At 46.5% G+C, this 20,974-nt stretch overlaps 1 protein-coding gene across 2 annotated transcripts; it reads right to left on the bottom strand.

Moving 5' to 3' along the window:
- Nucleotides 1-105: 105 nt before the first annotated feature.
- REEP6 (receptor accessory protein 6) lies at nucleotides 106-20,933 on the bottom strand. Of its 2 annotated transcripts, XM_072601418.1 has the most exons (6): nucleotides 20,575-20,933; nucleotides 2,723-2,816; nucleotides 1,907-2,045; nucleotides 1,502-1,670; nucleotides 1,292-1,364; nucleotides 106-506 (listed from the first exon to the last, which is right to left on the bottom strand). In XM_072601418.1, the coding sequence occupies exons 1-6, from the start codon at nucleotides 20,687-20,689 to the stop codon at nucleotides 470-472; spliced, it is 627 nt and encodes a 208-aa protein (XP_072457519.1). In that variant the 5' UTR covers nucleotides 20,690-20,933; the 3' UTR covers nucleotides 106-469. The 2 variants fall into 2 exon arrangements, with proteins under 2 accessions (XP_072457519.1, XP_072457520.1); XM_072601419.1 differs by lacking the exon at nucleotides 1,292-1,364 and having other exon boundaries at nucleotides 20,575-20,925.
- Between the last annotated feature and the right edge of the window lie 41 nt (nucleotides 20,934-20,974).

Raw genomic sequence — 20,974 nt, 5'->3', positions numbered from 1 at the left:
CCGAAGACAGCTGAGATCCTTTTAGCCATGAACACTCCCCTCTCTCCCCAGTCCCCTGCTCCCCCACAACAACAAATATACCAAAAAAACCCTTAAAAAGTCAAGCAAGTTGTAGGACTTTTTTTTTTTTTTAAATACATGGGCAGCTGAAATGGCCAGGACACATCAAGAGTCCTGTGGGAGGCCAGTGGGGGTGGAGGGGGCCAGAGGCAGATGGTTAATGGTATACTTAGAACAGTCTGAGCAGGTGCTGGTGGATCCTAAATGGGCAGAGGTGCCCCCATGCCCACCCTAGCTCCCAGCCTGGGGAGACATCTCTAATGCCCTAAAGCCCAAGTGGGTAGAAGTTGGTTGGAGTCATACAGCTGGGAGGAACCAGGATTGGGGGCCACAGTCCCTTGATGCTGAGGGGGCTGGGAGGAGGGTGTCCAGTCATTTGAAGCCTCTGGCTGAGGGGTGGTCTCTTCACTTATTCTTCTGGAGGTGAATCGTGCCTGCCTTGGTTGCTGGGGGAGGGGGGACACAGGTGAGACTTTGGGGGAGGGGGTAGGGTACAGTGGCTAAATAGAGACTAGGGAAAGAGACTGGAGGAAATAGTGATGGGAAGGACAGTCTTGGCAGGGAAGCGGAGGTAGGGATTAGGAGAGGAAGGGAAACACTGCTTTAGGGTAATAGAGACAGAAAGGAAAGGGGAGAGGAGGTCAAAGCTCAGGGGAATGGGGAGGAGGTGGTTCAGAAAAGAGAAGTTGTGCCCCCTCCTCCCCAATCACACACCAAACAGGAAAAAAGGGACCTGCCACCCTCTTCCCAGCACCAAAACTGGAGAACGGGTCCCAAAACCTGAGGTGCCCGGCACCCTCAGATTAAATGGTTACCTCCCCATCCTTGACACCCAGGGTTTATCCCCAAAGGGTTGGCCCATCCTGACTCCCCAACACACAACAGTGCTTGGGATAGGATAGAGACCTCTCATTCCTTCTCTGACCCAGAGCTGCCACCAAGGGAGCTGAGGTGGAGGGGCCATCCATGTCCACTCCCACCCCCTATCACCACCACCACCACTGATTAAATGCTCTCAGAGCAGGAAAGAAGCAGGAAGTAATTTGCCTAAGGACACAAAATGAGTTAGTTGAGACAAGAAAGCAGTCCTCCTGATGCCAGGGTCAGGCTCCTTCCTTCCTGCACCACAAGCTTCTTTCCCTGAATTCCCTTCTGGTTCCCCCCACCCATTCCCAGTCCCAGTCGTGGCCATGACACCCTCAGTGTGAGGTGGGCAAGGTAAGTTACATACGGAGACTCTGGAGGGAGCTGAGGAGCCACCTGGGAGGTCAGCACCATCCGGCTGTGAGCCAAGGCCTGGAGGACTGGATCCCGAAAGCATGACAGAAACAGAGACAGGCAGAGACAGAGACAGTAAGGAAAAGCAAGCAGAAGCAAAGGCTGAAGTGTCCCAGCAAGAGGCAAAAGGCATCGGGACAGAGGGAATGGGAAAGGGGCTCACCTTCCCGCGTCAGATGGGCTGCTGTGTCCAGGGCTCGTCCACTCAGGTCAGTCACCAGGCTGTCCATGGAAGCCTGGTGCCTCAGGAAGATGGGGCGGATCAGACGATGGTACAAGATCTGGGAGCCATTGCATGTCACTGGAAGCATGCACCATAGCAAGAAGGCACACTGGACGAAGCAGGGGCAAGGGTTGGTAAGGCCCACGTGGAACCCTCACTGCCACTCCTCCCTCCCCCAACCTCACACATGGGACTCCCTGTGGGTCAGATATTACATCCCCAATCACACATCAGAGTTGACTTTCACATCTTACCTACCCCATCCCTCCACTCTCAGAATAGAAACAGACCCCCTTTCACCACCATCACCACCACCCAAAGTCCCCCAGTTAGGCCAGTGCTTACCTTCCCTGCATAGTAGAAGGGGAACCAGAAAAGGAAGATGTCAGAGAAAAACTCAGCCAGGCCAAATATGCTGTATACCACCCAGTAGGTTAGCCAGATGGTATCATCTTCTTTGTTGGAACTTTCAATGGCCTTGATGCTATGGGAAGGAGAAAGCAGGGAATAGGTGCCATAAGACCCTGGTCTACCATGCAGGCTTGGACTGTGGGACCTCAACTAGGTAGTCCCAGGGGGAAGAAGACTTAAGAGGAAGCCACTGGGAGGTGGGGGGGAATGTCAAAAAAGTCTTTGGCTTTCCTTCCCCCAATCTACCATAACCATCCCTTCCTCTAAAAGCCTAGCTCATTCAACACTACTACCTTGCAGGAACCCTCCCTGGATTACCTGGTACCCAGCCAGCCCTAACCACTCCTTAGTTCTGTTGCACGGCATATGTGACGTGTAAGAAACAAGTCACGGGCAGCATGAGGCTGAACCTCACAGAGGCTGTTCTCTAAGTAGGGCCCCCAAAAGAGCCAGCCAACCAGGCTGGTCCTCTTCTCTGAATAGTCTAGACTGCTGGCCAGCCTGCTGTCTTCCTCCCAAGATCCTGGACTCCTTGAGCAAAGGCCCCTGTCCTTCCTCCTCCCATCTTTCCCATAGCACCCACTCCTGGGCAGTCTCTAATCTGCTACAGGCAGATCAGTCTTCTGGCTTACAGGTTCAGGTGTGCAAGGATCCTCTGGGGGAACTCATGGAGTCTCAACTAGCCTGGACCAGACAAACCCAGTCCCTTGCTTAGCCAAGGGTTAGTCCCTAGCAAGGGGTCCCACTCACGAGGCATATGCTGGGTAGATGAATCCAATGAGATTGCACAGCAGGGAAGCCCCATAGCCAAATATGAGATAGAGGGCTAGGAAAGCAATGGAACCTGCAGGGGAGTAAGAGGGGAATGGAGGTTAGTAGGGAAGAATGCCTTCGGGAACAGGCCAGCTATATATTACTCTATCTTCCCTGCCTTCCAATCACACAAGGTAAAGTAGAAGAAATACTGGATTTGAAGTCAGAAGACCTGGATTCAGACCCCAGTTCTGTGACTCACTCACTTGGACAAGGCACTACCCACCCCCCACAACACCTCCCCTGGCCCTCATTGCCTTATCTCTAAAATAAGAGAATTGTATGTTCTGACATGTGAAGTTCTGAGGGTCCTGCTAGCCCCACCACTGTGTGTTCTAAGGGCACTTCCTCCCAGCTCTGAAGTATCTCAGAGATCTGCTGGGTAGTGCCTGAGCTCCATTAATGGAGGTACAGTGTCCAAACTCACAAACCCTCCATCGATGTTCTCTCATGGTATGAGGGTGACCCTAGGTCTTTGGAAGGCCAAGCTAGTTAAGTACAATATCTGACAGGTTCTTCCAAGCTGAAGAGGTTCTTCGTACGGTCCTGATGACAGGCTAAATCTGCCTCAAGGACCAAAAGACACCTAATCAGAAAGTGATCGCCAATGGTGTGGCAGCTTGTGGAGCCAAGAAAAATCACAAAATGGCCCTCTGTAATCTTGAGTGACCACAGCAAAAAAGGGAACAGAGGATTCCTAAGAGCCAGTTTTTAGACCATCTATAAATGCTCAAACTAATATAACTATTGGTGGCCTCAAGAGAGATCCTTGCTCAATGACCAACAGAATCTCATCACAATATCCACATTCTCATCTATTCACCCAGTAGAGATCTTATATTTATAATTTTTGTACATTGTCTCTCCTGTTAGACTGTAAGCTCCTTCAAGGCAGGGATTGTTTTAGCTGTCCTTTTTATCTCCAGCACTTAGCACAGTGCTTGGCACATAGTAGGCTCCTGATAAACGCTTGTTGACCTACTGACCAAAAGACACGGTCGCTATCTGGAAAGAAGGCTCACAGCTTCTTCATGAAGAGACAAGTCAAGTAGTTTCACTCTGTACTCAAAGGCAAAAAATAAATTTTTAAATTTTTGGGTGAAAAATAATTTTATAGCCTATATGATCAACTTGCCTTGGAGTGGTCAGAAGCAAAAAGACCGTAAAGAGAACTGCAATGTAAGGGTCATCTGTTACATAAGATGAAGAGGCCAAGAAAATCCATGATGAACTTCACAAGGTCCTCAAATGATGTCAAAATGCACAATCATAGCTATGTGGTGATTTCAATGTGGAGGTGGGCACAGGGGAAGAGATCCAAAAACGTCAGGAAATATGGTTTAGGATTAAGGGGAAAGATTTGTAGGCTGCTCGGCACCCTTGTCCTCATGTCTCATGAGCCTTTGTTTTTTCTTTTCAAAAATGGAGCCAATGGACCTTAGACATGGTGAGCACCACACTTGCTAAATCTTAGCTAGGAAAGGACTTGTTACCAATGGAGGAGTTGATCCATGAGTCAGCTAGCTAGTTGTCTGTGCGCCGTCAGACAATCAAGGCATGAGAACAAGGGCCAAAAGACAGATCCAAATGAAAAGAAAAGGGACCAAGAAAGATATTGTACTATATGTAGTCACAACAGCTTTAGCCTGATCTACCAAAATAAGTTATTGGTGGCAGAAATGGAGAACTGGAGGGAGGACATTATTGATTCTGATTATCACCTGTTCCTTCAGACGTTTAAATGGAATAAAACTGACAAGATCTCCTGACCAAAGGGAAAGATATGGTCACTGAGGACAACTCTGGTTGCAAAATACCCTGGAGGAAGATGGTGAGCAGCAAGCCAGGGAGAACAGAAAACAGGTTTGAAGAGAGTTTGGTAGGGAACTAACTAATCATCCCAAAAGGATTTCTACATGAAACTAGAAGAACAAATGAAAAAAAAAAAAGGGTGTAAGTCTCCCAGCATTTCTCAGTGACCTATATTCATCATCAGTGACAGGGGATTTATTATCCACTCATTTTCAGTCATGTCCGTAACTCTTCATGGCCCCATTTGGGGTTTTCTTGGTTTGCCCTTTCCTTCTCCAATTCACTTTATAGATGAGGAAACTAAGGCAAACAGGGTGAAATGACTTGCCCAGGATCACACAGCTAGAAAGTGTTTGAGGACAGATTTGAACTCAGGAAGGCCTAGCACTCTATCCATTACGCCATTCTATTTCCTATGCCACGGGTAACCAGACCATATTTGGACTTAGGACACCAGTAGGCTACAAGAAAGAAGAAAAGATGAGTTTGGGTGGAGCAGTTGGACCATATCAAGTACAAACAAGAGAATTCTATGCTGCAGGTGGCTCAATTTTGAAAGCATCAAAGGATCTATTTTGAAGAAATATGAAAGGTAAATACAAAACGATTAGGGGTATGGGGAAAATCTACAGAGGGTATTTTTACCCACCAAAGGGGAATGAGATGACATCAATAAGCACTGACTTTCTCACCTGCTTTTCTCCCTCAATTGAACGTGAGCTCATTGAGAGATGGGCCATTTTTTACTTTGCTTTGCTTTTTATTGCCAGGATTTAGCGCCATTCCTGGTATACATTTAATAATAAACACTTGATAAATGTTTGTCATATTTAAAAATATCTGTTATGAGAATGATCCATGCATAGCATAGAATGCACAGCAAGGACGGCCCAGATGAAATTTAACAACTGATTCACGAATGCTTTTCTGCAGCTTTGGTCTCTGAGTTCACCATTTGTGGACTAAAAACGCACTGGGCTCAGGACAGCCTCCACAGCTTCAATAACAGGGTGGGGGCCACCTTTCATGCTTGGGGATTCCTTGATAAATACAACTACCCAGACAACCATCTGACCATCGGATCTTGCTAGGCAAAGGTTCAGCAGAGTGAGGGAATGATTAGAATAAAGAGGTGGGTCCTATGGATGGTGAGGCTCCCCCATCCCCAGATGCTCCAGTTGGTTGGCAGGTGAAAGATGAAACGCTTTCCTCAAGGAGGTCCACAGCTACTAAGGAGGGGATGATGAAACAATCTATATAGGAAAAACTAAGTAATCAGGGAATGCGCCTTGTCTGGATTTTGGTATACAGGTGGATAGATAGACCATCCCGACCTTTCCAATCAATTCTTCTCCATGAACCAGCTATAGTGGCCTCATGTGGTATTCCCTGAACAGGACACTACATCTCCCATCTCTGTGCCTTTGCACTGGCTGGCTGTTTCCTATACCTGGCACATTTTCTCTCCCTCCCTCCCAACCTTAACTCCTTAACTCCCAAGAGTTTCTGGCTTCCTTCCTCTTTCAGGAGACCTTTTGTGGTCCCTCCAGCTGCTAGTGCCATCCCATCTAAGGTGTGTGCTGCTGTTGCTCAGATGTTTCAGTCATGTCCAACTCTTCATGACCCCATCTGGGGTTTTCTTGGAAAAGATACTGAAATGGTTTGCCATTTCCTTCTCCAGCTCATTTTACAGATCAGGAAACGGAGGCAAACAAGGTTAAGTGACTTGCCCAGGGTCACTCAGCTAGCTGGGATTTGAACTCAGATCCTGACTCCAGGTCCAGCACTCTCTCTCCACTGTGCTGCCTAGCTCTAAGGTTACTTTCAATCTGCTCTCTTAATTATCTTGTAAGTTCTGATTTATAGATTCTCTCCTTAGAACGCCCCCTGAGGGCAAGTACTTTTATTTTTGTATTTTTAGCACAGAGTATCTGGCACAAGGAAATAATAAATGCTTGTTGCCTGATTAGAAAAGGATCACAGAACAAGGAGCTGGGCTCTGGGTTGAATAAAGTAGGAAAGAGTCCATTTAGGGACCCTGATAGTGTTTTTTAATTATTCTGATAATAGCTAATATTTGTGTGGCATTTTAAATACATCATCTCATTCAACATTATTCTCAACAGCCCAAGAGGTAGACTTTATTGTTATGTCCATTTCACAGATGAGGAAACTGAGGCTTAATCTACTCCTTGCTACCTGCACAGTATGGAGTACTAATATCCCCAGTGGAATACAAGAGATCCAGGGTAGGGACTACATTCTGCCTTCCTGTCTCCAGTGCCTAAAATGCGTTTGTTAAATAATAAAGAGCTAATATTTGCAAAGCAATTTACAAATAGTCCTCAGATCCCTGTAACAGCCCTATGGCAGACATTCTCATTGTCCGCTTTTTGCAGGAGAGAACTGAAGCCATAGCTACTCAGCTAGTAAGTGTCTGAGAAGGTGGGATTAGGAATCAACTCTTCATGCTCACTGGAGATAACTATGCTGGAACTGGAGTCACAAAGAACCTAGTCAAAAGCCGAGCTCCGTTACTTCCTAGCTGTGAGACCCTGGGCAAGTCACCTAACCTCTGTCTGCCTCAGTTTCCTCACCTGTAGAATGGGAATGATAACATCAACCCCTAGGGCAGAACTGGACTCAGGTTATTACAAAGGAGATCTAAGGAAGAACTTTCAGAAGACCAGGGAGACAGTAAGGTGTGTGCTCTTGAAGGGGGAATTCCAAAAGATGGAAGATCACTTGGTATGGATGGTAGGGGTGGGATGGGGCTCAGGTTTCCCAATTTGGGATACCCCAAGGACAGAGATTCTAAGAGGAAAGATTTCCTGACCACCTGCCCCCTCAACCAATTAGATCACAGAGATGATCAAAATGGCCCTGTGAATAGAGCCCCAGGCTTAGAATCGGGAACATGGGAGATCAAATCTAACCTCAGTCACTTATTAGCTAGGCAATCCTGGATTCCTCAAAAGGAAAATGGGAATCATAATAGCGTCCAGTACAAAGGTATCTAAGTGTTGTGAGGATCCAATGAGATCATGTGGGTAAAGCATTTCTCACAGTCCCTGGTGCATAGTAGGCACTTGATAATGCTAGTTTCCTTCCCCAGTCAACTACAGGAACAGTCCCTCTCAAAGTCAGGTCCCCCTGACTCCAGGGCCAGTGAGTGCTCTATCCAGTGCACCACCTAAACTGTTTGTCAGAGAGGCTGTGCCAGGAGAAAGAAAATCAACAAGGCTTTTATAAAACCTTTCCATTGCCTAGGTAGAAAAGATCCAATCAGCTCACCCCTTCCTCCTACTTCCCTTCTTCCCCACAGGGTGGCCTTCTGGCTCCCAGATGGGGAATTAGAAGGAAAAAGAGCCCCTAGGATCCCACCCCCACCTCCTACAGATTAAGATTCTCTTAGCCCCAAGGGAAAGGAAATCTCCATAAATGCTAATACCAGAGCTAGCTCAGGGCAGAGGGAGGGGAGAAGGTGACTAAGTCCCCAAGTCTTTAACCAATCACCCTTCTCCAAGCAGATTTGGCTTTCATGGTGTAAATCCCAAATCCCACCTAATTCCCATTCACCTTGATAAAGCAAACCCAGGGTCCAGGGTGGAGAGGGAAGGTCATCAGAGGCTAAAAGAGCCCATTAGGGACAGACTTAGCCCTACTGGGCCAGTCACGAAGAGACTCAGCCACTTTGGTGAAGGACCCCAATCTTTGGTCTCTCACACAGGAAGTCATAAGGGCATATTTGAGTCTCTCTTTGCCCAGTGATATGAAGTCAGTACATAAAGGCCATGGCTACGTTAAGTTGCCTGACACCCCATACTGATGACTATTTCAAGGTAATAAGGGCTATCAGAGAATGTTAAAATTGGGAGAACTCTTAGAACACAAAGTCAGAGGTGGGAGTATCCTTAGAACAATCAATCAGTTATTAAGAATGATTAAAGGGAAAGCTTCCTATAGAAGGTGGAATTTTTGTTTGGACTTAAAGGAAGACAGAGAGCATTCTAGACAGGGGGGACAGCCCCGGAGAAAATGCCCAGAGACAGATGGAGGGTCTTGTTCCGGGAAGGAGACCAATGTCAGTGGATCAGAGTACACGAACGGGAGACGACGTATGTGGAAAGCTAGGAGGCTGGGTTAGGAGAGCTTTAAAATGCCAACCAATACCAATCTGTGTTTGCTCTTGGGAATAATAGGAAGACACTGGAGTTAGTGTGAGTGTGAGGGGAGGAGAGGAGGAGGAGGGTGTGACATGAAGTGGATCTTTTTTTTAGAAAGAGAAGGAATTGCAGTGGGGAGACTTGAGGCAGACACCACTCTCTCCTGATTCTCTTCCCCCCATCTGACCACTTCTGTTGATTTTGCTAGATCCTTTTCCAACTCATCCCTCAGCTTGTCTTGGGCCCTCAGCTCCTCTCTCTCTACATTACTTGGTGATCTCATCAGCTACCATAGATTTAATGACCATCTCTATTTTGATGACTCTTAAATCTACTTCCAGCCCCAATCTCTTTGCTGATCTCCAGTCTTACATCTCCAACTGCCTTTCAGACAACTGGATATCCAACGGACTTCTTCAACTCAATATGGTGGAAGGGTCAGAGGAGAGAAGGGAGCAAATTTGAGATGCTGCAAAGGAGAAATCAATAGTCCTTGGCAACAGATTAGATATTGGAGAGGGGTGGGAGAGACAGTGAGCAATTCAGGAGCATAAGGTAATAGGGAACAGTTTAGGGGGAAAGATGTAGGGCAGTGGTTAGCAGGGATGGAAGGAGTTTTTTCAGGATAGGAGTTATGTGAGCTTGTTTGTAAGCAGTAGGAAATAAGCCAGTTAGACAGGGAGAAATTGAATCTGGAAGTGGTGATGAGGAGCAAAGACTGTTCCAACTACTCTGCCTTGATTAGTGAGCCAAGGAGAAAGGTTCAGTCTATATTAGAAAGGGTGGCCAGGGAGGCTGTGTCATCTTGGGGGAGCCAGGTCTCAGTAAGAGCTGGCAGAAGAAGGAGTGGGAAAGAAAAGGATTTAAGATGAAAGGAAGTCTGTGGTCTATGGAACAGGCATTCCTGAGGGCACAGGTGAGGGGCTGGAGAGAATTAGATTGAAGCTGAGGTGGGAGGGTAGATGGGATAGGAAATGAGGCACTGGGGTATGGGGTGGGGAATGAGGTTTAGATAATTATCTACAGGAGTTCAGAGTCACTGGGATGAAGGGTAGACCAGGTATGAGAAAATCCATCATTCAGCGGAGGGCGCCACTCCTCCACCCTCAAAGGATAAAGCCAGGAGAGTGGAGACCTAAAATTGAAGGGAGGGCTGTTTTTTGTACTGCACTTTATCTACAATCCAGTTGGGAGACTGGGTTAGCTGCAGGAGGGAGGGGTTGCCTTGTTCTGGAACAGACATAAAATGTCCAAGTGGGAGAGCCTTTAGAATATAAAATGTTGGCGCTGGGTGGAGAAGAGAACACTTCCCCGTGGAATGTTTCATCCTTTTTGTCTGTACCTCTAAAGCACTGCACACAGTCTAGCATGGTAGGTAGTCAGATCAACAGTGTACTTAATAAATGCTGGTTCCCATCTCCTTTGCTGGATCCTCACCCAGGTCACAATACCTAACTATGGGTGTCCCCCAAGGCTCTATCCTGGGCCCTCTTCTTTTCTCCTTTTTGTATTACTATAATGAGAGTTAAAGATCTTGCCCACCCAGGAATAGGCCTCAGGTGGAGCCCATTAAGGGAAGCTAGATTAGGGGTGGCTCTTTTTGTAGGAAGACCAACACCTTTTGTTAATTTCTAATGAGGCACTGGCTCACAAGGGTACTGAAAAGTGTATATATATTTTGAGGTGAGGTTTTGCTTTGGGGCTTACTTTTTGGAAAGTTTGTGTACCACTCTGGGTAGCCATTAAGGAGCACCCCTCCTCCCCAGCCCCACTTTCAAAACCCAGATGTTGGTGTTTACGTATGTATGTAATGGTCAGACATTGGATCTGTCTGTTGAACTGTGATATATGTATTGCTTATGGTCAGACAGTTAGAAGCCTAGGCATTCTCCCTGGCTGTCCCCCAGGTCTGGAATGCTTTCCCTCCTCATCACCATCTCCTGGCTTCCTTCAAGTCTCAGCTAAAACCTCAGTTTCTATAAGAAGCCTTCCTGATCTTCCTTAACTCTAGGACCTTCCTTCTGAGACAGCTGCCACTTTATCCAGTCTATATCTCATTGCTGCATTGCTGTTTGGCTTATGAGCTCCTTGAGGGGAGGGGCTGTTTTTGTCTCTTTGTATCACCAAGTGTTTAGCACAGTGACTGGCACATAGAAGGTGTTTAATGTATGTTTAAGGATTGACTGTTTGAGATAACATCAGAACCAGGAAGGACCTTAGGACAGAAAACATGAGAATTATTGATAATAGCTAGCATTTACATAATGCTTCAGGGTTTGAAAATATGATCTCTTTGGATCCTCACAATCCTGGCAGGGAGGTGCTATTATTCACATTTTGCAGATGAGGAAATTGAAGCAGAGAAAGAGGTTAAATGACTTACCTAGGGCCATACAGTTAAAAAAAAAGTCTGCAGGTGGATTGAATTCAGGTCTTTCTGAGTCCAGGTCCAGTATTCTATCTACTGTCCCACTAGGCTAGATATTATTATTAGCAATGACAATTAATGTCAGAGTGTCATGGGATGGGAAGGCATAGATGGGTTGGCATCTGCATGGTTACAGGAAACAAGGAAATCAAGAACTCTGGTTCACATGAGGCTTTGGTTTTGAATCCTGTCTCAGACAGTGGGCATGTAACTTTGCCTCTAAGGTCCCTTCCAACTCTTAAATCCATGATCCCTTTGAGAATTTGAGTAGAGACTAGGAGGTCCATGGCCACACACTGATGCTAGGCAATAGCGAATAGATTGATTGGTTACTGTCCTATTCTTGAAAAGGACCAAAATGTCATCACTATGTTAGAGTCAAGTTACAGTGTGTCACACTGTGACTGATCAGACCAATACAAGACAGTAAGTAGAGCACTGGACCTGGAGTCAGGGAGAAGCAAGTTCAAATCCAGCCTCACACTCTTAATAGCTGGGCAAGTCATTTAATCTGCCTCCACTTCCTTATCAGTAACATGGGAATAATAACGGCAGTTACCCTCCTAGAGTTAACATAAAACTCAAAGATCAGAGCCCACAAGGGAACTTCAAATAGGGAACCTACAATGTCAGAGGTGGACGGTATTATAAAACAAAGCACCTCCCTGTGCTTTGGGAAAAGCACAAATGGGGAAAAGAAAATCCAGAGGGTGCAAGTTCACCACTCCAAGCTCTCAGGTCTGCCACAGGAGCTGGGAGCTGGTCAGACCCCTTCCTCCTCACCCTTCCAGATCTCCCTCAGGCCCCTCCCTCCAAGGTGCCAGTCCTTGCCACTAAGACTGGTTCTTTCTTTCAAATTCAGAACTAAAATTCTAAATTCCAAGAAGAACAGTTTGCCCCAAGTGGGCAGATCAGGGCCAGGTGGCTCTCTAGGCCCCAGGCCAGCACCAGCTGGCCTGCTAGTTTCTTTGGGAAATGAAGGCATAGAAAGGCACAGAGATACATTATCAGTCAGGGAGGTGGCCAGTGATGTTGACTTAGCTAAAACACACCAGAGACAGCCAGCGTCCTTGTGCTCAGAGAGATAGTAAGGCCTTGCTCCAGGGCTTAATAAATATTAATAAACCAAACAGATACTTTTTTCTAACCCAGACCAGTCCCTTAATGGTATAGGAGGCTAGCTTAAGTGAAACCAGTTCCCTAGAGAGTCTGAAAGACTCATTCCCAGCAAAGAGAATTCTAGAACTCTTAGGACAATGGAATGGAAACAATTGGAGGGGAGGGACTGTTTTTAGCTGTGTCTTTGTATCCCCAGCACAGCATGGGGCGCATTTTTGTTGTTCATGGTCAGTTGTGTGACTCTTCTGTGATCCCATAGATCTTACCATTTGTGAGGTTTTTTTAGGAACAGATATTGGCGTGGTTTGCCATTTCCTTCTCCAGTGGATTAAGGTAAACAGAAGTTAAGTGACTTGCCCAGGGTCACACAGCTAGTAAGTGTCTGAGGCTGGATTTGAACTCAGGTCTTTCTGCTTTATAAATATTATTTTATTCTCACAACCACCTTGGGAGGTAGATGCTACTATTATTATCATCCCTATTTTATAAAAGAAGCCACTAAGAGAGACAAAGGTTAAGTGACTTGCCCGAGGTCTCATAGCTAGTGATGTCTGAGGTCACATTTGAACTCAGGACTCAAGGCCTGGTACTCTATCTGCTGTGCCACCTAGCTGCCCATCTGGCTGCTACAGGGATTCTTTTAAGTTAGGGTCTGTGAACTTATTTTTTTAAAAATATAATTGCTTTCCTCGGTAAACCTATGGTTTTTACTATATGTATTTAAAAACATCATTCTGAGAAGGGATCCGTAAGTTTCACTAGACTGACAAAAAGATCCCAAAGAGGAAAGAGGAAAAAGTTTATGAACCCCCCCACCCCCATCGCCTTAGTCCAATTCCTTCATTTTACAAAAGGAAAATAAACCCAGGCCCCAAGCACTCAACAAACAATTGACTTAATTAAATCTCTGATATTTGACCCAAATCCTCTCCAGTGTCCAGGCTTAGGTACCTAGTAACTTCACAACAAAGACTCTCAGAAGGTTAGGCCTGAGGAGTCTGCCCTTTTCCTAAAACTGGGCTCTTCCTAAAAAGAGATTGGTTTCTTTGCAACTGGAATTTAGGAATTTCATTTGTTCAGTAGCAGAGCACCTACCCCTTGGAAGTTTCTGGGTGGGGAAAAGAGGCACAAATTCCTGTCCGTACAGAGGTCCTGGTTTGGTCTGATTATGAAGTACTATGGGAAGAGACTCTGTAGAAGGTGGGATTTTAAGTAGGCCTTGAGAGGTCAGAGGCGGGGATGAGGAGGGAGAGCATTCCAGGCACTGAGGACACAGCTGTGAAAATGTCTGGCATCCAGAGATGGAATGTCTTGTTCAAGGACCAGCAAAGAGGCCAGTCAGGGTCACTGGATCAAAGAGTAGGGTAGAAATGAATAAAGCATAAAGGAAATTGGAAAGGGAGGGCTCTGGGTTACAAAGAGCTTGGCATATAAAAAATGCCCAAAAGAGGATTTTATATTTTATCTTAGAAGAAACAGGGTGCCACTGGAGTTTACTGAGCAGAAAGATGACATAGTCAGAAAGGTGCTTTAGGAAAAATCACATTGGAAAAGAATTTGAGTGGGCAGGACTTGTGGCAGGCAGGCCAACCAGTAGGTTAATACAATAGTCCAGGGACTGAGGCGATGGGGCCTGCACCAACATGTTGGCAGTGTTAGAGGACACAAGGGGGCAGAAAGGAGAGATATTACACAGGTGAAATCTACATGCCTTAGCAACTGATTGGACATCTTGGCAGGTTGTAATCCTGGGGGGCTGGGAGGTTGGCGGTGTCCTTGACAGGAAAAGGAAAGTTTGGAAGAGGAGAGGTTGTTTTGGGAGTGGAAAAGATAACAAACTAAGCTCTGGACATGCTGAGCTACTGGACATCTAGTTCAGGATGGCTAATAGGCAGTAGATTTGAGACAGGAGGCCAGCAGAGAGGTTAAGGCTAGGTAAAAAGAACTGAGAATTTACCAGCAGGAGATAATAATTGAATCCATGGTGACTGACAAGATCAGAGGGCTCAGGACAGAACCGTGGGGGATACCTATAGTTAACAAACATGACCTGGATGAAAACCTCCAAAGGAAACTGGAAGCAGGAGAAAGGTCAGAGAGGGGTGTCCCGAAAACCTAGAGATGAGGGTGACTGCCGGTATCCAAGGCTGCAGAAAGGTCAAGAAGCATGAGGACTGAGCAATGGCCATTGGATGTGGCAACTAAGAGATCAGTGGGTACTTTGGAGAGAGTAGTTTCAGTGGAATGATAAAAGTGGAAAGGAAGTGGAGATACCTGTTACAGACAAGCCTTTTCAAGGAGGTTAGCTGCAAAAAGAGATAAGAGAGCTAGCTACTGGATGATCAAGTGAGGTGTTTGAGGTTGGGGGAGACATGGCATGTATGTAGGCAACAGGGAAGGAGCCAGTAGACAGAGAGATTGAAAATAAGTTGAGAGAGTGGGGATGATAGAGGGAACTGTGGAATCACTTGTGCGGGTAGAAAGGTTGGCCTTGATAAGGAGTGAGATCAATGCTTCATGGGACACGTGGGTGAAGGAGGAGAGAGAGGCAGGAGGTATCTGAGTTACAGGAGATAAGGAAGGGAGGAGAGGAAGCTCTGGGAGAACAGCCTCAATTTTTTCAGTAAAATATCGGGCAAAGTTCTCAGCTGAGAGGGTGGGGGGAAGGGGAGCCAGGGGAGAAGGTAGCATCTCAGTCAGGTCTTGAAGGACCTGTGGGATTGCAACATACAGAAATGACCTTCCTCCTGCTAAAATCTTCTAGAATCAAATATGAAAGCTCCATTTGATTTTTAAAGTCCTTTATCACCTCACCTCCTCATATATTTCCCTAGATATATTTTCCATGTAGGCTTCTTACACTTTACTCTCCTTCCACATATTTGATGATTAATTAACCATACCTAGCTACAGGCAGCTAGGTGGCACAGAGGATAGAGGGCCAGGCCTGCAGTCAGGAAGACTTCCCAGAGTTCAAATCTGGCCTCAAGACACTTACAAGTGGCAAGTCACTTTACCCTGTGCAAAATGAAACGGAGAAGGAAATAGCAAACCACTCCAGCACTTTTGCCAAGAAAACCCCAAATGAGGTCATGAAGAGTTGGAGGTGACTGAAATGCCTGGACAACAAACAGCTAGCTGCGCCTTCTCCTGCTTCCATGCTTGGTCCTGGATTCCTTTCATGCTTAGAACATTCTCCCCCAAACTTCACCTCTGCCTCCAGGCTGCCTTGACTTCTTTCAAGACTTACCTCAAATTCTACCTTCTCTAGGAGGCTTCTCCTAGTCTTCCCCAGCTGGTGCCCTTCCCTTGGAGATTACCTTCCATTTGCCCTAGATATCGCTTGTATGTACATTACTGTTTACATGTCAGATCTTCTGCTAGAAAGTGAGCTCCTTAAGGACAGGGATGGTTTTTGCCCTTCCTCGGTATCACCAGTGCTTTGTCCTGACCAACCAAGGATAGTGACAAGCACTTCCTGCATGAATGGCTCCACACTCTCATCATGAGACAGTGACCCCCAGTTCTCAAAGACTTTGTCAATGGAGTGTAAGCTAAGGCAACTTGTATCAAAACAGAAAAACTTGATGGCTGGCCTGGCCATGTACCATCAGCTCCCAAAGGCCTTAGTGGAGGAAAGGAAACTCCCAAACTATTTGAGTAGGAATAGGAGAATGCAAAAGGGGGAATCTAGGAAGGCACAGAAAGAATCCAGGGCTGGACTTCAGGAACCCTGGGGTGCAGTCTACTCCCTCTATAACTCATCATTCAATAAACACTGATTAACATTTGTCAAACACCGTGCTAGGCACTCAGGCAACAAATGTCAAAAGAATGAAGCAATCTCTACTCTCAAGAAGCCTGCCTTCTAGCAGGGTATATGACATATACACCTGTTGGTTTTGCAATGGAAAAAGGGTTGGATTTGAAGTCAGAGGACCTGGGTTCAGATGCCAGCTCTGCTCTTAAGTTACCTGTTTAACTGACTAACTCTGTGCAAGTTATTTCATCTTTCCGCATCTCATTTCCACGTGAAGAAAATGAGGAAGTTGACCTTGAAGGGATGTGTGTGTGTGTGTGCGCGCGTGTGTGTGTTGAAAAGGGGTCATGGTGGTAACTAGGTGGTGCAGTGGATAGAGCACCAGTCTTGGAGTCAGAAGGACCTGAGTTTAAATCCAGCCTCAGATGCTTTGTGACTGTGTGACCCTAGGCAAGTCACGAAAAGTTTCAGGTAGAAGGTGATACTTGAGTTGCTCTTCTTGAAAGAAGAGAAGGGTTCTATACAGCTGAGGGGAGAGTGAATGCCAAGCTGCCAAGTACAGGAGACAGTTGGGACAGAGGAAGATGAGTGGAATGTCATGGAAGGCCAGCTTTGCTGGACTGTAGACTAAGAAGGGAGATCAATATATAATGAGGTTGGGAAGATAGATTGGAGCCAGGTTGTGAAGGGCTTTAAAAGCTAGAATGGAATAGATATGACATCTTAGAGGCAAGAGGGAGCCTCTGGAGTTTATTAAATAGGTCAGATCTGTGTTTTGGCAGTTGTACGTAGTATGGATTAGAGGGGAGACGGATTTGAGGCAGGGAGACTGATTGCAGGCGTTTGCAGTAGTCCTTAGGCAAGGGGTAAAAAGAATTTGAGCTGTATGAGCAGAGAGAGAGCTAGCTTCTAGAAATATTGCACCAAGATTTGGCATTGATTGGATATATGAGAAAAATTGAAAGTCAAAGATGACAACTGTGGTCATGACCCTGGGAGACTGGAGGATGGTGGTGCCTTTGATAGAAAATGGCAAAGAGAGGTGGGTTTGGGAGGAAAGAGAATGAGTTCTGGTTCTGGGTGGGTTGTGTTTGGGATGCCTACATGTCATTCAGTCTGAAATGGCCAGTAGTTAGCTTGTGGGAGTCATTGAGATCAGAGAGAGTATATCAAGAGAAAGGGGTTCAGGACAGAGCCTTGGAGGGATACCCACAATTAGTGAACAGGACATGAATGATGATAGAAGAAATCTGAGGTTTGGTCAGACAGGTAGGAGATTCAGAATGGGGTATAGCCTCACAAAAACCCAAAGAGGCAAGAACAGCCAGGAGGCGAGAGGGGTGACAGGTTCAAATGCAGCAAAGAGATCAAAAAGGAGATGACTAAGAAAAGACCATCAGATTCAGCAGTTAGAAGATAGTTGCTAACTTTGCACTGAGAAGTTTCAGTTGACTGATGAGGCAGAAGTCAGATTGCAAAGGATTGTGGATAGAAAAGAGACATGAAGACAAGGAACATAGTTTCTTCTAGAAGTCTGCCTGAGGAAGAGATGAGAGATATAATATGTTTGAGGAAATAAGGAAGCTTTTTTTTTGTTTTATTTTTTAAGGATGGGGAGACAGGCAGGCGTAAAGACAGCAGGGAAAGAACAAGATAGGGAGAGATTAGAAAGAGGCTGGGGATAATTGAAGGAACAATCTGCTGGAGAGAATGGGAAGGGAGGGGATCAAATACACATGCAAGGTTTGACTCAGACAAAGAGAAAGGCCTCCTCTTTGTCAGAGACTAGGGAAAATGGGGGAGTGATGACAAGGGAGGGTGAAATAAAGAGAAGAAAAGATCTTCAGCTAAGAGGTTGGGGAGGGGAGAGTTTAGGAGGCTTGAAGAAAGACATAATTTCAAACAGCTTCTGTGGGGAATGAGATAATGAGAATTCTGCACAATTGTCCTGCTGACTGAGGGTAGGACCTTGCACAAATCACCTCTGCTCTGTGGGCTCCAGTTTTCTCATCTCTAAGGGGAGTTAAGTTGACCTCAGTATTTTGGGGTACTGAGGAGCGGTAGGGCTTGGAGCGAATAAGATCTGTGTTCGAATGCCCCCTCTGCCACTTGCTAACTGGGTGACCACAGTCTGAGTTTCAGTTTCCTCATCTGTAAAATGGGGATGATAATAATACTATCTGCCTCACTGCAGGTTAAAGTTTGAATAGGAAATAGTAAGTATAATAAAGCACTTTAAAAACCTTTCTATATTGAACAAGGTTTCCAAGTGCCTTTACTTACTTGTTATATCTCATTTGAGCCCTACAACTCAGTAAAGTGGGTGCAGTTATTACCCCCATTTTATAGAAAAAGACTCTCGGAGAGGTGAGCTGACCACAGCTGACCTCTACTAACAACTAGCAGAGCCAGCAACTGCAGCCGGGTCTTCCTGATTGCAAGTGCAGTGCTCTAGCCACTATACCTTGATCATCATCATCTGAGGGAGCTGGGTAATCATGAACAAGATATTTCACTTTCCTGGGTCTCAGTTTTCTCCTCTGAAAACTGGGGAGATGGGGAGGAGAAGGCATATTCCATTTAATTCAACAACCTGCCCTCTAAGAACTTACATCCTACTAGAGGAAGAAACCTGTACAGAGAGGTAAGTGAATGCAAGCTAATATGGTCTCTTCTTGGGCAGCTAGGTGGCACAGTGAGCCTAGAGTCAGGAAGACTTGAGTTCAAACTTGACCTCAGACATTTACTAGCTGTATGACCCAGGGCAAGTCACATAATACTGTCTGCCTGCCTTAATACTGTTTCCTCACCTGGAAAATGAGCTGGAGAAGGAAATGGCAAACTACTTCACTATCTTTGTCAAGAAAACCCTGAATGGGAGTCTCTTCTGGCTCTAACAATCTATCAACTGACATGTAACAAGTAGCTAGAATTTATATAGTTCTAAATTTTACAAATGTTATCGACTTCAATCCTCACAACTACTTTGGCAGAGAGGTGCTGTTAAGATCTCCATTTTACAGATGAGGGAACTGAGGCAGACAGAGGTTAAATGACTTGCCCAAGGTCACACAGTAAGTATTTGAGGTCACATTCAAATTCAGGTCTTCTTACTCCAGGCCTCATCTCTACTCTGCTACTTACAGAGAAGCTCAACTGAGAGCTTTACAAATTCAATTGAAAGCAGTGTCAGGAATATGCTAAGTATCTGAAGCACCAGGAGGGAGAGAATATTGGAAGTGCTCCCCGAAGTTGGTATGAACTGGAATCACCCCTGGAATCAGCCTTGAGACATAGGGTGGGTTGTCAGAGATTAAACTTGAACTCCCTGGCCCAGCCTCCCAGGCTGGGCTTTGGCCCCTAGGGCTGTCTGCCAGGGCCTTGCACAAAGGCAGCACAACCATTCTGTGCTCTGTCCCACGAAGCCAGCCACCTCCTCCCCCTTGCCCCAGAGCAGACCAAGCAACTGGAAGGACCAGAAACAGATAATCTGGGGATCTCCTTCGAAGAGGGCCCCAAAAAGGGAGAGAGCCTGGACCCAGGCTCAGTAGACCTCTGGGTGCCCAAGTCAGACTTTCAACATGGCCTCTCTCAGAATGTGCCTGGCACAGCACTCTCAAAGTCCAAGAGCTGGGGGATATCAAAGGGCAAGATGATATGATACTCGTCCCCACCAAGCAGGGTTTCCCAGATGGGCCCAGGAAAACTCCTAGAAGGGTCCTGAGAACAGAGAACTAGACCTGACTGCCTAAAAGTCCTGGAAGTAAAGTGTCCCTAGGAGGCTGATCTGCTCCATTAGGACCAGACAGGCTAGTTATTGGTAGTACTGGCCCCACCTCTCAGGTCCTCCTTTACCCGAGCTAAGCTGCTTTAGCCTCAGGCACTATACTGTCCCCTCCCCCATTCTTTCTGGCCTTTGTGTGACTTTAGGCAAGGGTTGGTTTCCCCCTCCATTAACAGAGAGAGCTACACTAGATGGCCCTAGATCATTTCCCAATTCTGTGGTTCCGTGTTCCAAGGTTATTCTACAGTTGTGTGATTTGGGGTCCTGAGCACCAGAATAGGGCTCTTCAAGCTACAACTCCTATAAATACGAGGGAATCTTCCCCTACCTACTTGCCCCCTTGGGAGGGACTGCAATCCAGGGGTGATGCTGGAACTTTTCCAGCTGCCGCTGTGGGATGATAGCAGATCAACCCCCAACCCATGACATTTCAAGCCAGTTAATTAAAGGTGGTGGAGAGAGGACAGAGAATATGAATTACCAAGGGTAGCAAGTACAACAATTTCCATAAAGAGCCCTACCAGGAACTAAGAGGTTCGGGTTCTGGTCTTTTCTGAACAACCTAGGGAATTCCCCTTATCTCACTGGGCATTGGCTTCTTCATCTACAATATGGGGAATGAGATGCAGCTTTTCGATTTCTTAACTCTAAGTTTCTATGGCCAGAGGATCTCTGAGCGCCCAAGGTTTTATCTGGAGGAGGGGGCCCGGAGGTCCTTACCTGTAGCCATGTAGTACTTTCTGACCCCGGTGACTTCCTCCAGCTTGCCCAGGACATCGGTGACAAAGTTTTTCTGCTCCAGGAACCTCTGGAAGCGCTGCTTCAAGCTACCCATGGCTCCTGGGACCGAGGGGGGAGGAGAGGGGACGGAGGATGACTGGACCCGGGTCCAAGGGGCGACCTCCAGGGCTTCCCCGCTGCTCTGCAGCGGTGCTGGTGGTGTCTCCCTCTCCAGGCTCCCAGTACCTCCACTCCTCCGGTCCCCCGGTCCCTCCCCTTCCTTCCCTCCCTCCCACCTCGTGGTCCTGCAACTGCTGGGGACGACCTGAATCCGCCCCCTGACTATAGGATTGGACGGAAAATCGAGGCGGGGCCTCGGTCGGCCCACCCTGCCCACACT

The sequence above is a fragment of the Notamacropus eugenii genome, chromosome 4, assembly GCF_028372415.1.
Source record: "Notamacropus eugenii isolate mMacEug1 chromosome 4, mMacEug1.pri_v2, whole genome shotgun sequence".
Lineage (NCBI taxonomy): Eukaryota > Metazoa > Chordata > Mammalia > Diprotodontia > Macropodidae > Notamacropus > Notamacropus eugenii.
The sequence above is the reverse complement of the archived record's forward strand: the minus strand, read 5'-3'. Positions and strand labels throughout refer to the sequence as shown.

Excerpts from the sequence above, each read along its gene's own strand:
- REEP6 (XM_072601418.1), bottom strand. The coding sequence starts at position 20,689 with ATGGGTAGCTTGAAGCAGCGCTTCCAGAGGTTCCTGGAGCAGAAAAAC. Across the intron at positions 1,365-1,501 it reads AGCCCATCTGACGCGGGAAG|TCCTCCAGGCCTTGGCTCAC; the intron begins GTGAGCCCCTTT and ends TTCGGGATCCAG. Across the intron at positions 507-1,291 it reads CAGCTCCCTCCAGAGTCTCC|CAACCAAGGCAGGCACGATT; the intron begins GTATGTAACTTA and ends CCCCTCCCCCAG.